Consider the following 19,819-nt stretch of genomic DNA (forward strand, 5'->3'; position numbering starts at 1 on the left):
GGTTGTACTGTAACAATGACATAGCAACTGTGGTGGATTTTCATGGGAATCCAACCTGTGAAAGCATCAGTCATGATAAATTGTACATGTGGACATACGTTTGACAGACAGCAGGTTCTCAGTGAGCCACAAACAGGAAGACAGAAAATTCAGGTGAGGAGATCACACCACATCAAGTGAGGCCTGTTGTTGTTTTAAAGAAAGGGAACAACAGAACAATTTATGGTGCTGACGAACCAGGAGGCATTCGGCAGATCCCATTATCAGCTCAGTAGGGGATAAGCTGGGAGAACAGGCTGATGACACAGATCCTTGCCTCTTGGCTGGAATATGGCAGCATCATAGTGGCCTCAATCCTAATTGAACATCTGGATAATGACACATGGGACAGTTTGGGCAAAGGGGAGATGAGCAAACTGACAAGGGTCTTTCATTTTGGGGAAACTTTGTAGGAAATCATCTTTTTGGTCATACAATCCATTTTTGGTTGAGTGAATTCATATTTAATTTAATTTCAAAGAACAATTGGTTTAATTGGTGTAAGGAGAAAGAGATTGAGGAAAAAGGAAGAAAAACAGAGAGAGACGATGAAAGAGGTGAAAGAGAAAGCGGCTGCAGAGGTAAAGCCAGTGGATGATCTGTGATGGAAGATAATCCTGATTAACTCTGACATAAAGACGTGCAGCAAGGTGCTCACACTCACTCACTGAGGACCTCGTGTGCACACATTAACACACTCTTACATACATTATCTGTTTATCTGGTGGGAAAAGTACCCAGATTCTTTACTTAAGTAAAAGCACTACCTGTAATACTACAATGTAAAAGTGATCCATTACAAGTAAAGTTGTTTTTAATCAAACTTTTACTTGCTTTACTTTAGTTTATCATTAGTGCATTGGTGTCATTTACACCGGGGGCACTGGGGACATGTCTCCACCACCTTTGCCAATTTTGTCCCCATCCCTTTTTAAAATCAGAATCAGAAGCATAATTTGTTTGAGGATGTACTAAAAAGTAGCTTGCACCAAGAAATGTTAACCAATGACAATGCTTTGCTCTCCATCAGCACCTACTGAAACTAGCTGCTGCTGATTCTGGTGCCAAATTATGGCAAAAATTGAACCCAGGATCTAACATGTACAGTACACCATGAACTAAATACACGTTTCTAAATATATGAATTAATTGTGTGGAATTTTAACTTAAAAAAATAATATCAATGAATTGAGTTTGTTTCATAGATAGGAATAATCTCATCTAACCTGCTCATGTCCTCACATGTGAATATTTACATATTGGCTCATTAACTCTGGTGGCAGCAGAAAACAGCATCGAAACAACAAGGCAGTTTAACGAAACATCTAAAGATAAGATTTATTATCTTTAACTGGCGTTTTTAATGATATATTGTTTCTACAGTGATGTTGGTCTGGTTTGATTGCCATGGTGTTGCAACTATGGATGTGATGCATATGGATGACTGCTATTAACGTTGTTGTGTACGTTTATATTGCTAACATGCACAGTGTTAGCAATATAACAGTACTTTCATAATGTCTACTCTATAGTAGGCGAGGCCCTTTTGATGTACCATTATTCCCAATTTAATTTTCAATGGTGATGTCATATGATCCCCTCATTACATTGCAAGTCACATATGTTAAAGACTATTTAAACAATATTGTTTCATCTGAGCTGATGTCTCCATATTTTTCATATTGTGCTGTGTAGTATATTACTTTTTAACATTTTAGAAGCAATGATTCCCTCTTGTGGCCAAAGGTAGAATAATCTCCTTGAACTCATGTTCACTCATGTGCAGCAGGTTAAAACTGTAAAGTCACAAACTGCAGCAAAGAAGACTTGTGTTGCTTTTACCTGTGAGTTTTATTGTGAAATCCTTAACGTACTCTACACAGGAGTGCAAAGGCCTTACAGAACATGCCCTGCATGCATCAACATCATCATAAAAATCTACTGCTGTTGTTACAGAAAACCTGAAGAAACAAAATTTACAAAACTACAAATGATAAGAAGTGTAAAAAAGAAGAAAAGAAACACATTTTTAAGAACGTTCCCTCATGCTATTTATACTAAAAAAAACAATGCCCCCCAAATATTCACAGAAAAAAGGCACAAGGAAAAGGCACATACCTAAAACAAATGGTAATGGTTGCAGCATGTGAATAGTGGTTTTACACAGACAGATGGACACAAAGACAGGATCATTTTCTGCATATGTTTCTCTGTGTTAAGCATCTTTTACACGCTTGAGCTAACTTTCCAGAGGAGTGGAGAGGAAAATTAATACATTTGGGAGCACAGATGTGGGGTAAATACAGCAATGAAACAAAAAAAACAACAGAAAGACAGACTAGGAATGTAAAAACAAAGGGAAAAGAGAAGAGAAAGATAGAGGAGGGAGGGAGGAAAGAGGGGGTCGCAGAGGAAGTCATCTCCAGCTCATGACAATGAGCTGAGGGAAAACAAGAAAACTTGAAAAGGAAGAGTGGACTTATCCTGATCTAGGTCAGTAGGCACAACGCCAGCGTTGCCCCTCCCCGAAATCCTTCCCCTCTCTTTCCCTCGCTCCTCCTTTCCAACAGAAAACTGGAGAGGAAAAGCAGGCAGAGCCCTCCCCTCCTCAATCTGTGCCTACCCCGGTTTCTTTCTCTTTCTCCCCCTCTTCATCTCATTTCCCCTCTCTCCTTACTCTCCAGTTTTTTATTCCTCCTCCTTTTTGCATTTTTTCCCCAACTCCCCTCCTCCCCCCTCCTCATGCCTGACACTACTAAATCAGCAGCATGTGGGCTTAATGGAAACCAGACCCTGACCCATTCCTCTCTCGCCTGCAGGATTCTCCCCTCGTACACTTAATTAGCTTTCTTTAGCTTTAGCATGAGAAAAGAAGAGGAGACAGAGAAAGACACTGCTGCTATAGTTTTAGTCTTAACAAGCTGAGTTTAGATGGACAGGATTTGTAAAATGTCACCCTTTTTCTCAAGTTAAATGTGAATAAATCCCCCTCCCTCTTCTTGTATTTCATCCCAGCCCTGGCACCAGTCGTATATCAATATGTCTCCAATGGGACTGTGTTTTTAGTGGTGCAGTCTGAACAGTTTATCGTGGCTGCGGTGGGAGGAGGGGAGGCTGGAGCCCGTGTGTCTGTGTGCAAAAACTCTATGTGCCTTTGTTTGGGTAAGTGGTCTCTATGCGTTGGTGTGTGTGGACATGCACAAATGAATCCAGCTAGGTTTTTTCTTTTTCTTTTTTTTAGATCATGTGACGGTGCATGCGTGTGTGAGAAGGGGCAAGACATAATAGGCTCGGTGGGAGACTGGTGGTCATGGACGCACACAGCTGTCTGACATTCCTGCGCTGGTCGGAGGACGAGCTTCTTCTGCTAGTGTGTGTTTTAAAAGCAGAGGGAGTTGTGCTTTATATGACTACACACACACACACACACACACACACACACGCACACACAAGCACACGCACAAACACACACAGACATCTGCAGTGAAGCCACCTCAGCAAAACTGAGACAACAATAAACAATCAAAAGTGCAAATTATCTGTTCTAAACAACGGAAAATGATTGGTTAAGGCACCGTAGTCAAACATATGGAAGACTTCATATTTATGTATTTCTATATTTGTTTTCATAGCTATAAGCACTCATGTTTGTGTCTATCTACAATGTGTGTGCTACTGTATCATGTATGTGCATTATCGACTTTTCTGCATTTCTACTACAAATAAATCACCTGTCCCTCCTTAGTACAATTAGAATTGATAGAAACGGTCATTCCTAGTGTCTTCAACACAACACATTTGGTGGCTGAAGGATCTTTTTTTTTAAATGTGATTGAATTAATGTGATTCTTTGAGGAAAAAGAGGTACTTTTTCAGACATTTGGAAGGCACAAAACGAGGCACAGGAGAGGGAAACTGTAGCTCCACAGGCACCGGCTTTACCACTTTTGCATTATTTCACATGAGCAATAAAAGTTCTCACAATGAACAGGGGCCAAAAACGGTGACTCATCCTCGACTTTCTCAGACTAGTGCTGTGTCGAAGCTTCTTTCCACCGCGCCATAAGTAAAATTTGTGACGCCAACGACTATACCAGACAAACGATGAATACCCGTTCTATCTCTTCTAATTCTGCGCCTCACACCCAGTCCTGCAACGAACGTTTGCAGTGCACCAAGGCCCTCGGTGTCTCTTTGTTCTGCAGAGTCCTGAGGATGGCGTAGATTAGGACGAGGATGCACAGGATGAGCACCAGAGGGACGGTCACCATTATCAGGGTCATGACCTTTGATTCATTGTCGGCCACCGTCACCACCACGTTCACCTCTTTGTCGTCCTCCTCGTCCTCTGTGCTGTCAGGCTTAGAGCTTGGGTCCTCTGCTGGGTTTTTGTCCTGGCCCCTGTCCGGCTCTTTGTGCTCATCTTCGCCTCGGTCTGAAGGATTCACTGGTTTGTCTTTTGGTTCCTGGTCAATGTCTGGGTCAGGTTTAGGGTCAGGGACTCCCACACAGCCCATGAAGTCCTTCAGGATGGAGCGAGGATAGCCTTTGTCTGCCTCTGTCCTGTGGTTGTCAAACCTCCAGTAACTTTTGCCCTTGTAGAAATAGGTGTAGGCTGCATGAGAGGAAGATAAGAGAGATTTAAGTCAGCCAGCTCATGTGAAATGGATTTTCAGCACAGTACGCACAGTGTTGATATTTGGTGGCTAAGCTCTGACCTTGTCACAGGACATTTCAAGCTTTTGGGAATCTACTTGTTCACTTTCTTGCTGAAAGTCAGATGAGAGCACTGATACCACTCTCATATTTGTGCAGTAAATGTGACGCTGCAGGCAAGCAGCAGGCTAACTTAGCTTAGCATAAAGACTGGAAACGGGGAAGCACCTAGCCAAGCTCTGCCTACAGGTAACAACACAATCCATACTGGTCTGTTTTTACACTTCGGTAATGTAGGTGAAGCTGAATTAACATTTAGTGTCTCTTTGGTTTAATTCATACAAACACCGATGGATGGAGCCGATCTAGCTGTTTCCCCTGTGTCTGGACATGATGCTTACCTGATATGCAACTGGCTGTTGCCTTTAAAGTAATAGTTGAACATTTTGGGAACTACACTCATTAACTTTATAGCTAAGAGCTATGATGAGAAGACTGATATCACTCTCATACGCATCAGGAAACAACTAGCCTGGCTCTGCCTGAAGACAACAACAAAATACTGTTCTGTTGATACATTTCGGTTTTTGTACAAATCAAACAAACAAGCCTAGCTGTTCCCCCTGTTTCCAGTCTTAATGTTAACCTAACATGCAGCTGGCTGTAGTCAATAGTAATAGTTCAACATTTTGGGAACTGGGCTTATTCACTTTCTTGAATTAACTGTACAGACATGAGAGCGGTATAGATCTTCTCATCTAAATCTCGGCAAGAAAGTGAAAAAAATGTATTGCCCAATGTCGAACTAGTTGTTCGAAGCTTTTGGAGAGGTAGCGTTAGTCTAACACAGCAAAGATTGGCTGCCTTCAGTTAATGATTCTTTCAGTGCTTCAGCCAAATTCGATTAACATACGTACAATTAATCTACAACTTGTCATTTCATTGTAAATGCTGCCTCATCAACTTCATCATTTGTCTCGACAAGGTGAATCTCAGTTTAATTTTTGTGCAAACAGAAAGCAGACTCAGGAATGTTTCTTAAGGGACCAGTCTAGCCTCTCTCCAACACTTTTCAGGGCCAGGGCTGACCCTGATAATACCAGACTGCACATAAAATGTGTCAATATCTTCATAAAAAGTAATAAATCAACAAGACATGTTGCTTACATGCACTAAGATTTGGCAATGGGATGTGAATATAACCACATGCAGTCGTCCTGGGGTAAAATTCTGGGTGCAAATGCAGCTTTGGAGAGGAAACCAGGCTTGCAGAGACATTAGAGCAGTTTGGGTGGAGATGAGAATGGACTGTTAGAGTGCATTTAGAGCTGCTCTGCCACAAATCTAATTTCCAAAGGAAGGACGGGCCAACCCTCAAACCAGAGCTCTCATTCCTCCCTCCTCTCCCTCTCTCCCTCTCATCCCCTCACCCTTCTCTGCTCTACTTGTTCCAGCCTAACCAGTCTCAAATGCATTTTTTTCCCTCCCTGTCTCTTACACACCCCATTTCACCCATCTAACCTTTCGTTCTTTCTGTCCCTCCACCTCTCCTCTCTCATGCTGTTCTCCTGCTTTCAACACTGTATGTACAGCTTTGGGTGTCTGTTCTGATTCCAGTTTAACAGGAGCTGCTCCCTTGCTCCAAATAAAGGCTGTATTTACTCTATTTAAGGTCATTATTTACCTCCATCATCACTGAGGAAGGCTCCTTTGGGTGAGTCAGGGATCCTGCCCCATCTTGTGTTCGGCTTTGGGAAGTCGCGGTCTGTAGTGCGGGTCTCCTCGCTGTATCGCCAGTATCTGCACAAAGACAATCAGATGTATAATGATGTGAAAACACCTTCATTTATATATTGACAATATTTTTAACGTGTGCAAATTTTGCAGAATGTATCTCTGTGTTTGTTTGGATATATGGTACCTGTCTCCAGAGAAGAAGTATGTATATCCATTGGGCTCCCACCAGATTGCTGTGTCAATCTTATGTGCAGGGACTCCGTGTCCATACTCATGTAAGGGCTGTGGGTATCCCGGCAGGACATCAGCCTCCCTGAACACCCAGTATCTATCATCTGCAGGGACAAAAGGATATGCATTTTTCTAGTGAGATAGTGCCTTACAGAAAAACAACATGAATTTCTCATGTTTTCCATATGTATCCATATGCATCATATAGAGCACATGTAGAAATGATGGTAACATGTGGTACCATAATTTCACATGCATTCCCATAGGCTTCACATGTGGTCTCATAGGTTTCACATAGGACTACATGGGTTTCACATTAAATCCCGGTTTCAGATGTGGTCAAAAAGGCTTCACATTGGCATTTGTATGGATTTAACATGGGAATTTACACATGATTCACATATCGTACCATAAAAAAGTTTAAATACAATATGTGCAAAGTACATATTTCACATGTGATTTTAACATGTTTTCATGCGTGCAGAATCACATGCACAGGTGAAATGTGGTTTTCTGTATGGGGTTACACCTACAACACAATCTTCAAGCGTAGGTATGGTTTGTTACTAGGCTAAGAGAGAGGAAATGTAAGCGAAAACTAATGAGTGAGAGAAGGGAGAAAAAGCTGTGGCATACAGAGAAAAAGGGGATGGCCAGAACATATGGCAAATGTCATTGAGTTTATTCTCTCAAGAAGAAAAGTGGAAAGGACAGGCAAGGTAGAAATGGTAGGCATGACACTTATTTTCCAAGATTTCCTCATGTGAGAGCCAATTTCTTCTCTAACCCTAACCTTTGGGCACACTTTTCAAACACTTTCCACCGCGACTGCCAGGGACTGCTGCATTGTGACATACTAGACCGAACTGTAACAGCTAAGTTGGTGCACTGGGGCGTTTAATAATCAGTGCACACTTTGAAATTCAAATATTTTCACCAATTGTTTTGTCTCCTGCAGCAGTTAAATCATTTCGGATTCATATGGCCAACATTTTGGCAGGTTTAAATGCATACAGAACGCTTTACTGTGCAGCTCGTCTTACAGCCATCACTCTCAGTGACGTGAACACAAAGCAGGAATAATGACAACAGACATCAACAAATAACAGGAATCTTCTGTGTATGTGAATTCGAGTTAATCTATGATCACAAGCTCTGAAAATCCTGAAAATGCACAACAAATCACCACAGGGCCTGCTTGTAAAAGTGAAACCTCTGCAGCTGTGTAAATCTGGAGCAGTGCACTGCAGAGAAGGCTGATGCAATCCTCCACCTCTCTCATGAGGCCTTTTGGGGCTCAGCTGGAGCTGAGTCTTACTGGGCCAGCAACAGCTGCCTCATTCAAGACACTCAATGAACTCAGCAACACACTCAAACTCTGTGATGCAGTTATACATACATGCAATGACACAGAAAATCAATTCTCTCAACAGACGAGTCAGAAAGTTTTAACAGTGAATCATTTGGCTGGAGGAGTTTCTTTCTTGTTCACATTACTTCTAGTGTTTCAAATATTTATGTGCGTGAGTGTGTCTGCCAGATTCGGAGAGTTATAGCTGTGTTGAATTATTACCATATCCTTGTAAATCACATCGTGTGGAGGGAAAACGCGCTGAGTTTGCACGGTTTCTTTTCATTCTGACCAGTTCGAATCGGATTCCTTTTGCATTTGGATTACACTCAACAGCTCCACGTTGGGAAAAATAGAAGAAAGAAACCCTGTGGAAACGAGCCAGCCTTTTGTTGTGCCCTTAAGTAAGTACAAAAGCTCTGCTCAGCATTCAACAAGGTTTTGACATGACACAGTGCGCAGCCTGCTCAGCATGTGGACACTGCGTTAGCAAACATCTACCGGTTTTTATTGGTCATAAATGGCCTTGACATACCTTTAAAGAAGACAAATTTGCCATCGTGGCGCTCGTAGGCTGCATCGATGTCACTGGGCAGGCCGATCCAGAAGACGGATATCGGCATGGGGTAGTTGTCCAAGACCCGGTTCCTCCGCACACGCCAGAACCAGCGACCCTGCACAAGCAAGCAAAATAATGTTTATCTTTGATCTAAATTATTTATTGTTCACTTCCCCCTGCATGACTCAAATGTTTTTTTGACTAACATTGCTGTAAAAACACCAGTGACACACTCCTTGATTTACAACATGAAGAGTTCACAGATGTCCAATCCAAAGTAAACCCTTGAATTAAACACTGTGTCTTTACTTCTCACCTTGAAAACAAACATCTCCCCCCTCAGCATTGTCACCGTGTCAAAGTCCCCGTCACAGATATTTGGGGGCTGGTTGTGGGGCACCTTAGGAGGTCGGGGAGGAGCAGGGGGCTTAGGGGGAGGCGGAGGAGGGGGCGCCTCTTTCCTGATGTGCGGGGTGACAGGTTCTGGTTCAGGCTTGGAGTTGGTGGTAGTCGAGGTGGGGAGGACGGGAGGTGATGTAGGGCTGGGGTTTGGCTCCGGCTGAGCTGGGGGATGCAGGTCACTGTCGGTTGGGTTGGGTGATTCGGGCGGGGGGTCGGTGGGAGAAGTGGAGGTGGGTTCAACTTCAGGATGAGAAGCGGAGGTTGGGGAGTCATCGTCGGGTTCGTTGTCAGGGGCGAGAGGAGGAGTTGGTGAAGCCTCAGTGATGAGAGGAGGACCTGAGAAGGAAAAGATGAAGCATTCGGCTTTAGAACAAAACAAAGAGAAATTTTCCTGAACTGAAATAAATTCCTATTTTCTGCCTGTGTGGCATTACACATCAATAACCTCCTTTATACTCTCCTCCTCCTTTCCCCTCACAATGTCTTCTCTAATTCTCCCTCACACAAAGAAATGCAATTTTCCATTTTGACCAGCAGCTATAAGCTCATTTGCTGTACAGCTCTCTGGAAATAAAATCAGCCCTGCTGGTTGCTAAGAGGACAAAACACACAGATACAGCAATTATGTAACATGTATGACAGCTGATGGCCTTGAAGACATATTGAGTTACACTGAGCCAGAAATACTCCCAGGAAATCATGCAGGCTGATGTTGGCCAGTGAATCAGCTATCTGTATGTGGGGAAATTCAGCATCTGCAGCATTTTAACCTGCATAGTCTACAGACAGTGACGGTAAACAAGTCTTTGTTTGCTTCCCAGGCTCTGCATTTTGTGCATTGTCTTGAAAAATTACCACTGTCCTGACTTTCATGGTGTCTCTGATACTGTTTAAAGTTTTGTAACCAGTTTATCAGGCAGTTTCTCAAATCTGTATTTGATTGTGTGTCTTACTTTGTTTTCACACATGCTTTCACTCTTCTTAGTTTACTGTGTACTGTGTTTTAGCCTTGGAAAGCTCACTAGCTGATGCCTGTTATTCAGCTATTTTTATCACAAGACAAAAAGGGGACTGTTACCAGCTGCTCAGAGTCGAATTGTATCCGTGAAAGGGACACCCTTTCAAAATTAAAGCCCCCGTACTTTGGCAGGCAGTTCTGTTAATATAACAAAATTACAGTCCGAGCTTAAAGCTGCATTAATCGATTCGTTTTTGTCACTTGGAGGCAGCAGAACAAGTTGTAAACACGACACTGTTATACAGTATTATCAACTTATGAAGTCATGACATGTTAGCCAATGGTTGACTTTTTACATCACCAACAGACATGGAGCAATATCAGCATTCATTTAGAGACGTGTTTCTGGCCACATATTGACTGTAAGTGCAATAATCACTCTAATCTCTTTAGAGCTCTGTTTTGGTCTCCACCAACTCCTGAGGAAAAATATGTGACTATATAGTTGCTAACGGTTTACTTGGCTAATGAGCAGGTAGCATATAGTGGAGTATTAGAGCTTGTTAGCTGAAAACAGCTGCTTCATATGGCCAAAAAAAAGGTTGATGAGCTTAAAACAAAACAGTAAAGTTGCTGGCTGTAAAACCAAAACAAAGTGACACCTTTCACACTATTAGTCATTTGATGTGCTCATATAAAATATTGATTAGCGCAGCTTTAAAGTAAAGTGGTTTATATCTTTAAATCCTTTAAAATCTTCCTTTTTGTTAGATGCTTAAGGTAATATTGTACTTACATATCAAGTATTCAGACACTAGGAATTACTTATATATACTTATATATCATTTCACAGGTTAGTTAAGTTTGTAATACAACAAATTGCCTTTTACAGCAAATTTCTAAGTAAGTCATAAATGCTCCACTTGGCAGGAATTGAGCCTGTTGATGTTACTGGTAAGACTCTGCAGCTAAATAACTGAGTGATAAGTCAACAGATGAGTAGCTGATGAGGACAAATTGAGCTGAGAGACTGCCGGTCTCTTGCATAAATCCTCTACTAAGGAACCCAAATGTTTATTCCAACCAATACAGTTTATGCCGTGTTCGTCTCTATTTAAACTCTTCAGGTCCTTTTCCTCATCTAATCAGAGCTTTTGTCGAACACAATCCTTCAGATCTGTTTAATTAAGCAAACTACTGTATATTTCCAGTCAAACATTTACCTTACAGTATATACGGCAGAAAACTGACTCGATTTTTTGCATCTGGTTTGCCAAAACTGTAGTCTTGCTCTGGTGCAGAGGTCTAGTGTAGGCGTATCAATAGGCCAGAGTTGTGTGGGTATGGAAAGATTTGGGGTTTGCTGGGAGAGCTCAAACCATGGACGACATTCTCAAACTGAATCTGATTTTTTATTGGTGCCATGATGTGACCAGGACAAAACAATGGACAGTAAAGAGATGCATGAAGAAAGGAAAACTGGAGCCTTTTGTCTAAAGCAAAATAAAAACATAAATCATTCATATAATGTAAATAACGTCTATAGTAATTCTAGGTCTGCAGTTTAAGAGACAACTGAGTGTTTTGTGCTGTAATTAGTTCACCACAGTAGAAACACACCAGCACGTACATGCAATACTCTAATACACACACGAGCTCTTTCACTTATCAACATGCGCACACACACACATACACAAACAAAGATGTCATCTGTCAATTAACAATGCCGTCCATTCATGCATGAATGGACGGCATCCTGCAGTTTTGAGCGAGGTCTCACTGGTGTGTGTGCGTGGTTGGATGTGCATGTGTCAGTGCACATGCACAAAGCTTTTTTTACAAGGCTTTCTTGTCTTCTTCGATGCAGCTCCAGATAGGATATGAGTGTGATATTCAAACTCCAAATTTTGGTTGACATTCTGCACTTTAGCCGCAGTGATTTCAGAGCCAACGTAGTCTGATATAACAAGCCAAAACATGCAAAATATGAAGATCACTGTTTGGTTTGTGTCCTCTTGGTTGTAGATCCAGTTCAGATGTTAATCATATAGACAAAGCCAAGTATAGACATTGGCTAAAGACAAATCTGCTGTTTTTCAGTATCAGTCTTTCATCTTAACCGAAGCTTAGCTTAGCTTGCTTTGTTAGCAGTGTTCAAAGTGAAAAGTGTAATTTGAAGGTAGCTCCAAAACTATACGGAGCAGCATCACTATTTACTGCTGTTCACCACAAGTTTCCCCACAATGTATTTGGAAAGTGCTGTTTCATTAGAGAATACAGTTAACATAAAACCTGTCTGTGCAAACTCATTCCAGTTCTACCATTTAGTTTGCATCATGGCTTTTTCACATATTTTCGCATTTACACGGACCTATGACACAGATAATTAGCAGATCATTGCAATTAAATGAGTCACAGAGTCTCAAGCCTTACCATATATGTACTGAATTCCTTTGATGTCATCCTCATGTAGTGAGAAGTTGTGTGTGTGGATGTACTGGTAGAAGGGAGCCATTATGGCACTGGGGTTATCCGAGTGCTCCAGGCCCAAAGCATGACCAAGCTCATGGACCGCAACCAGGAAGAGGTCCACACCTGCAACACAGACAGAGATACACATACAGTAGGTATAGCAAAATATTCAACTTCCATCATACATTTGTGTGAAACAGCAAGCAACAAAGAAACGTTATGGTCATACATATACGATTAATTGCAATTTACATTAAAAATACATGTTTATTTGAGGAAGTGCAAACTGAAAAAAGAAGCATAAAAACACAGTCAACTATCTTCAGCAGCGGCAACTGAAACACCACTCAACGAATTCTCTTTCATCTGTGGCTTCTGTGCAGCTACCAGCATCAGTGGCTTCCTCCTCAAGACATTGTTAATTAAAACTTGAGAAAAGTAGTCCCTAAACTCAGACAAACATTACAAGTGATCACACAGTTCTTGATACATACTACATTAACCATGCAACACTCGCCTAAATGGATCAAAGAGGCATCATGTAGCGTTATCAATTAATAATTTATGTCCAGTGTGATACTGATAATGTTGCTGTACAACTTGAAACATTACTGAAACACACGATGTAAGTTGTTCCATTTTTCAAATCATGATGACAACACAACGATGGTGTTTACTGAGCCCAAGCAGAGGAAAACATTTTAATTAATTCAAGCTAATAAATTATTTCAACAAGCTAATCAGCTGTTTGATTTATTATCTAGCTTGCTGTGACACTAATAGATCTAAAGGGCTCAATTCCCAGTAGAATAAGAATAATTAACCCACAAACCTGCTGGGTTATGGTTCTCCAGTGTCCATGGCTCATCAGCATCAAAGTGTGTATCCCCACCTATTCCTGGGCCGGGGTAGTATGCGTGGGCCAGCGACCCCCCCTCGCCATCAAACAGTGACATATCACCATGGAAGCCGGAGGCAAACAACAGCAGGATGTCAGCGAGCTCGGCCTGGCTGCTGTTGATGTTGACATTGTTTACAGCAGGTAACTCCTCAAAGGTGAGCGGCGTGACCCGTCTCCACACATCAAAGGCCTGGCGGATGGCATCGAACGTCAACTCCTCACCCAGCGATGAGGGGATGTGTTGGTTCATTATGCTGGAGCCAGAAAAGAAAGTGTATCAGAGCTGGTTTGTTAAACATTCTGCTCTACTGTTGTCCTGTTTTTACATGTCAGTGCTGTAAACCTGTAGGTGATGTGGTCTTTGTCCCACTGCTGTCCAGTGAGAGCGTAGCGTTTCTTCCTCACGCCATCCTCCATGTCCATCGGTTTCCTGTCTGGGAGGCCACAGCGAGGTCGACGCATGGCCCTACACACACACACGCACATGGCACACACATACAGCACATTATGCACTGTGACTTCTATTCTTTAGTCTTGTCTCTTTTAAACCTATTCTATTTTAGCTTTTTTTTGTATTGTATGTATTTTGTATGCCCCTGTAAAGCACTTTGAGTTGCCTTGTGTCTGAATTGTGCTACACAAATACATACAATACAAATAAACTTGCCTTGCATTGCCTTGCCTATAAACCGTTAGCTGTAAAAATGGCCCCATAATTCTACAAAATGCAGCTTGCACAGGTTGGTTAATGATTTCATGACCATCAACACAACCTATATAATGTCGTTTCTTTGTGTTTTGTTTGGAGAGACTCAAACCATGCAGCATATAGTACTCAACACCCTTTTCCTGGACCAATCCCTGAAAACTGAAAAGGATTAAACCACAAAGAAACTTAAGTTACTGCATCACGGTTGTATGCCTCCATGCACCAGTCAAGTGTTGTTCCAGAGCCGTTGAATAATGGCCAGAACATTGTTGCAGAATATTATGATGTCATAGTGCAATTAACCTCTGACCTTTTGGATATCAAATATAATAACTTCATCATTTGACATTAGTATGTCAATGGCCAAAAATGTGTTTTGTGAGGTCGCAGTGACCTTGACCTCTGACCTTTGGTCACCAAATTCTTATCAGTTCATCCCTGAGTCATAGTGGACATTTGTACCAAATTTGAAGCAATTCTCTCATTGTGTTTCTGAGATATCATGTTCACAAAAAAGGGATGGATAGAAATAAATACACGCGATTGATATCACTCTCAGATCTACCGTGAATTCATCATCAGCCACATCATTAAACCCGCCTGCCTAACCCTGAATATTGTGTAGGTCCCGCTCGTGGCACCACAACAGCTCTGACCTGTCGAGGCATGGGCACTGGACCTCCAGGGCTGTCCTGAGGCGTTAGTGGATCCTTTGAATCCTGTGGGTTGTCAGTAGGCCCTCCATGGACCAGATTTGTTCTGGCACATCTCATGGATGATTAACCGTAAAGGGATCTGGGTAGTTTGGAGGCCAGATCCATGGCTTGAGCTCTTTGCTCAGGAATGGCCGAAGAAATGTGTTTTTTTTCAGTGTGGCAGTGTGCAGTGTCCTGGGATGTACGTGGTCTGCAGCAGTGTTTGGGTGGGTGGTGTGTGTCAAGTGGCATCCACATTAATGCCAGCAGAACATTGCATTGTAACGAGATGATCGATGTTATTCATTTCACCTGTTTCATTGTTGTGGCTGATCTGTGTATGAGGCTGCAGCCAGAAGCTGCTCATCTTAGCACAACTGCTGGAAACAAGGGGAAAAAAGCTAGCATGGCTCTGTCCAAAGTCTGTCAAAGTGTCATTTTTGAAAGATTTTACCTGTTAATTAGTGAGAAGTTAGTGAGCAGATTTAGCAAAAAAGCCAGGCTAGCTGTTTGTTTCCCCCTTTTTCCTGGCTTAATGCTGAGCAAAGCAAATTGGCACACTAAACTGGTATCAAACTTCAGCAAGAGAGGGTATTTCCCAAACTGTTCCATTAACCTTAATACATATGGTATATTCTGAAAACAAAGGCCTAAAACAATGAATCAAGGTCATAGCTGAATATAAGGATATGACGGAATATCCTGACTGGCCTCATTAGTAAGGATGTGATATAAGCAAATGAAACTGTAATTCAAACCATATTGCCATAAAACACTAAGATTTCAGTTTCAGAAGCCACTGGTAATATTATTGTGTGATGGGGAAAACCCAGTCCTGTGGGACAAATTGCTTCATGATGCTCGGGTGTTGCGGTTTATTACCCAGAATTCTCACATGACAGAATTTTGTGGCCATCTGTAATTCCCTCTCTACCATAAAATGCATAAACATAAACTTAAACAAAAGAAAAAAAAAATCCTTACATGCTTTATAACATCCCACAACATCCCTGGATTCAGTCTGTGGTCACTGCACACAAATACTATGTACTGCTGCACGTCTGTGAGACAACCGTCCCGCTAAACAATAGAGCTTACGTGACAGTGGCAGGGTCCATCTCTCCAGTCACTTCCAGGCCGTAGAAGCGCTGCATGTCACTGATGGCTTTGGACAGAATCTGAGACGACTGCATGGTGGACATCTGCCTGCTCGCCTGAGACAGGTAGCCGAACTTGCGGAGCCATGCCTGTCGAGGACAAGTCAGCTTTGCTTAGTCTACCTTGCTGAACACATGTTTTTGTGTGTGTAATGCATGGTGCACATATGTGTATGACAGATAAAACTGAGAGAGGCACAGTCATACTAATCCGGGAACAAGCCACTGTCTAATGATTAGAGAGAGCATCTGAGGAGTTAAAAGAAAAGAGAAAGTAGAGATAGAAACCAGATGGCTTCCATTAACATTACGACATTCCTGCTCTCTCATTCCTGCGCCTTCTCCCCACTGACAGCCAGGATGAGGAGAGGAGAGGAAGAACTGCAAACAGGAACACTTTAAAGGACAATAATTAAACTGAACACCACTACTGTTGTACACAAGATAAACAGAAAACTCTCCATATGTGTACTTCAAATGATAGTAAATGGCCATCTGGCTCACGGTCTGGTGACACATGGCGAATTCCCCGTCTTTGTTTCATGTTTACTGACAGTGAAATTGAGCATGTGGAGCCACGTAGCCAGGCAAACAGGCCGAAAGATCCTGGGGGAAAAAACTCTGTTAACTTTGAAGTTCTGCCCTTTAAAAAGCCTTAGTGGTTCAAAAACAACACCACAGGGCCCCCCCTCACACAGCTGGATCATGGGACTTATACCTTCATGCATGTACAGAATGAACACAGGCCAGGGGCAAAACACACACACACACACACACACATACTCATCATGTGTGCACACACTCAGAGAAAAGAGATTCTTAGAGATAATTTCTGCATAGCATGACAAGTCTCAACTAATGTAATGTTAGAGTGGGCTTATACACATCAGTGCCTAAAGAGCATGAAAGAAGAGAAACAAAATGTCTTACACGACAGGGCTGTAGGATGAAGCTGATAATCAGTAACATGATATTCTGACATCATTATATATATCAAGATATGGAAAATGTGCTAAAATTACTTAAGAAGAATAACACTGGTGCTTAATATGATTAACTGTGTTCCACTATTATGTAGTGAAACTGACAAGGCTCTTCACACATGTACATGAAAACCTTCAGTGTGCCATATATAAGAGTTTTAGTGATAGAAATTTAAAATCAACTAAAATTGTCACCGTGAAGAAAGAACAGTTTTGACATTATGACGTCTCTATATTGTGTAGCAGAGCTACCTATTGAAGCAAGCATGCTAACTAGCTAGCCCCGCTCCACAGTCTCCCAGTGCTCCACGCACCCACTCAGGACTTCTAGCTAATGTTAGCTACAGTTGCCACCTATTTGTTCTGAGAACGAATTGGACAGGTGATCAATTCTTACATATTGGACCTTTAAAAATGTTATTTTGTTAATTCTTTGAAGACAGTCAGCTCATAATAATGATAACTTCCCTATTAAGCATTAGCAAGCAGATAATAGACACTTAATAACACACTATAATGCAGTTTAAAGCATTTTATGTGGTAATTGTATTTGTCAACCGTTATCACTTCCATCTCTCTGTAATAAGTGTATACACAGTTAATGAATGACTATCAAATTTTATGATATCCACGTTAACAAATCCTTACGGTATAGTATTAAGCATTAATTAAAGCTGCTGTAGGCCTTATTTTCATATTAAAGTGTTTGGTCAGTAACCAATGTCTCCCAAAAAGACTTTTTCTCATATCCCTGCCCACGTTGTCCAATCAGGACTGAGAACTCCACACGGAGCGTAGAAAAACCCTTGAAGAAAAGAAAGAGGCAAATTGAGCCGCCTTGAAACAAAGAAAAGAGTCATGAAAGTGTGGTGAAGTAGTGAAGAGGGAGGGGAACAGACAGAAAGTTAGCCAAAATGACAACGATGCTTACAGCAGCTTTAACTGTACATGTACAATCAGTCACAGGCTTTAAGCAAGTGTTTATTATACAGTTGCAGCTGTTTATAACACTTTACAACTAAAATTTCAGCAAATTGAATTTGCTCCGTTATCAAGAGTGAATAACAAGTATTGAAGCTGTTATAAACTATAAGTACATATGTTATATTGTTTGCTATATGTTGTCGATCAGTCATTATGTTTATAGCCCAGTTATTGATGACGCATAATTACAATTAACACATTAAAAATACTCAAAATGTCCTTATATCAGCTTACAACTATGTTGTTCTGTATCATAAACAGCTTATTCATTGTTTTTATTCTGCTTATAAATTATACTCTATCAATGTGTAACACAACTATGAAAGGTGTGTAAAGTGTACATAATTAAAGTTATCATACGATCACATAAGTCCATAAACACAAATTATTTTTCAACCCGATAGATAGATAGATAGATAGATAGATAGATAGATGTCCCATGTGTGCAGCACGTGTGCAGGGTTGTTGTTATTTGGAAAAAGGTCAAAGGGTCACATGACATCCTTGCAGTATAAACAGCCCACCTGATGCTTTGATGTCTCAACAAAACAAATATGAAGATTTTAACTTATAACGTGCTTATAAAGAGCATAATCTCTACAATGAGGAAAATCCTGTTTGCAGTCTGGACAATTTTAAATCAATATTAAGACAGTTATGACAACTGTACATTCATAGTATTCAAAGTATTTAAGAAACACCTAAATGGAAGACAGACGTGACTGTACCTCAGCACTGAAGCTTTCTTCCTCTGGGACATCTGTGCTGCACAGGATGAGGGAGAATAAGGACGATACAGTGATGATGATGTGAGTCCAGAGTTGTTTAGATGCCTTCTTCTTCATGATGTGCGGCTGCTTGTGGTCCCCAGTTGGGAGCAATGGAGTTAATAGAGTGATGAAGAGGACAGAAAACAACCAAACAAGTTCCTCCAGCAGGCAGGACAACAGGACAAAGTGCTGTAAGATTTATCCTCTTCTGCTCCGCTGTCATTCAATCACAAACCTCCGCAACAAGTGAGCTATCTGCTCTTTTTTGGAGTTGGCGCTTCAGAAACATCGAAACAACAACAAAGTATATCACGCAAATAAAAAGGTGCGTTTACGAACCTCGGAAAAAACACGGATCAATAGGAAACTAGTCCATTCCTGGTGGCAGGCAGTCCGATTCGACCAGACAAAGCAGCCTCATGGCTCATCCAAGTGTTCATGCAGCAGAGTTTCTTTCATGCACACAGCTAACACTGTAGCCAGCAGGCACATGAACTAGACCTTGCCCCCTTCACGACGTCCACAATGGCTGATCAGCAGCACAGTAACAAGACCCGCAACAAGTCTGCTGACACTTTCTGCAAACACAGCGTGCGTGCACGGGAATTAACGCATTAAAAAGTGCCTCCAAGTTTGTCAACTCACTGCAAAAATATTGCTCACGAAAAACTAACTGTTTAAAACTCAAGTGCGAGGCTATCACATTTCACCTGAGCTGCTTTTCCCCCAGTGGACCTCTTTTAGCTTTTAACTCGCACTGGAAACGCGCTGTGCAAATATTTGTAAAGCCGCCATCAAGCAGCTGTGTATCTGATAAAAGATTTCTAATGATTTCTTATGAAAGACAGAGGCCCTCCTCCTCCCTCCTCATCCAGCAGACCTACATCAGAGGGTCAGGAGAGGCAGCGGTCAGTGCGCCACCTGCTGTTTATACACGAAAACTACAGTTTGAGCTGCTGGTCCTCATGGGGATTGTGGCAGGTAGTGGCACTCCTGTGGTAGCCTGCAGACAGGGCCACCAGGAGGATCCATGCTTTGCTGAATTGCTGGTCTAGTTTCATTTCTAAAGCCTGTAAAATTTTGAAAATAAATATTGATTTGAGGCTCACATCTCCATCTAAATTGAATTTAAAAGTCTGTCTTGTAAGCCTGTCTGGGCTGAGTATCTATTGAGCTTAGATATTACATTACTATCAGGAAACATGCCGCCCTCAG

General features: G+C 41.7%; 1 protein-coding gene across 1 annotated transcript; it reads right to left on the minus strand.

Moving 5' to 3' along the window:
* Positions 1-1,872: 1,872 nt before the first annotated feature.
* On the minus strand, positions 1,873-19,467 carry LOC311264039 (matrix metalloproteinase-16-like). The gene is made up of 10 exons (XM_084364570.1): positions 18,563-19,467; positions 15,809-15,957; positions 13,650-13,772; positions 13,238-13,560; positions 12,367-12,528; positions 8,890-9,311; positions 8,550-8,688; positions 6,617-6,767; positions 6,380-6,495; positions 1,873-4,654 (listed from the first exon to the last, which is right to left on the minus strand). Exons 1-10 carry the CDS (start codon positions 18,677-18,679, stop codon positions 4,179-4,181), a joined length of 2,178 nt encoding a protein of 725 aa, XP_084220696.1. The 5' UTR covers positions 18,680-19,467; the 3' UTR covers positions 1,873-4,178.
* Positions 19,468-19,819: the final 352 nt, after the last annotated feature.

Source organism: Pagrus pagrus (assembly GCF_965226575.1).
Source record: "Pagrus pagrus genome assembly, chromosome: 10".
In the NCBI taxonomy this organism is placed as follows: domain Eukaryota; kingdom Metazoa; phylum Chordata; class Actinopteri; order Spariformes; family Sparidae; genus Pagrus; species Pagrus pagrus.

What these genes read in the sequence shown, in the direction of transcription:
- LOC311264039 (XM_084364570.1), bottom strand. Translation starts at nt 18,679, where the DNA reads ATGAAGAAGAAGGCATCTAAACAACTCTGGACTCACATCATCATCACT. An exon ending in GGAGAACCATAACCCAGCAG is followed by an intron (nt 12,529 to 13,237) that starts GTTTGTGGGTTA and finishes TCTGTGTTGCAG; the next exon opens with GTGTGGACCTCTTCCTGGTT. An exon ending in TACTTCTTCTCTGGAGACAG is followed by an intron (nt 6,496 to 6,616) that starts GTACCATATATC and finishes GTCTTTGTGCAG; the next exon opens with ATACTGGCGATACAGCGAGG.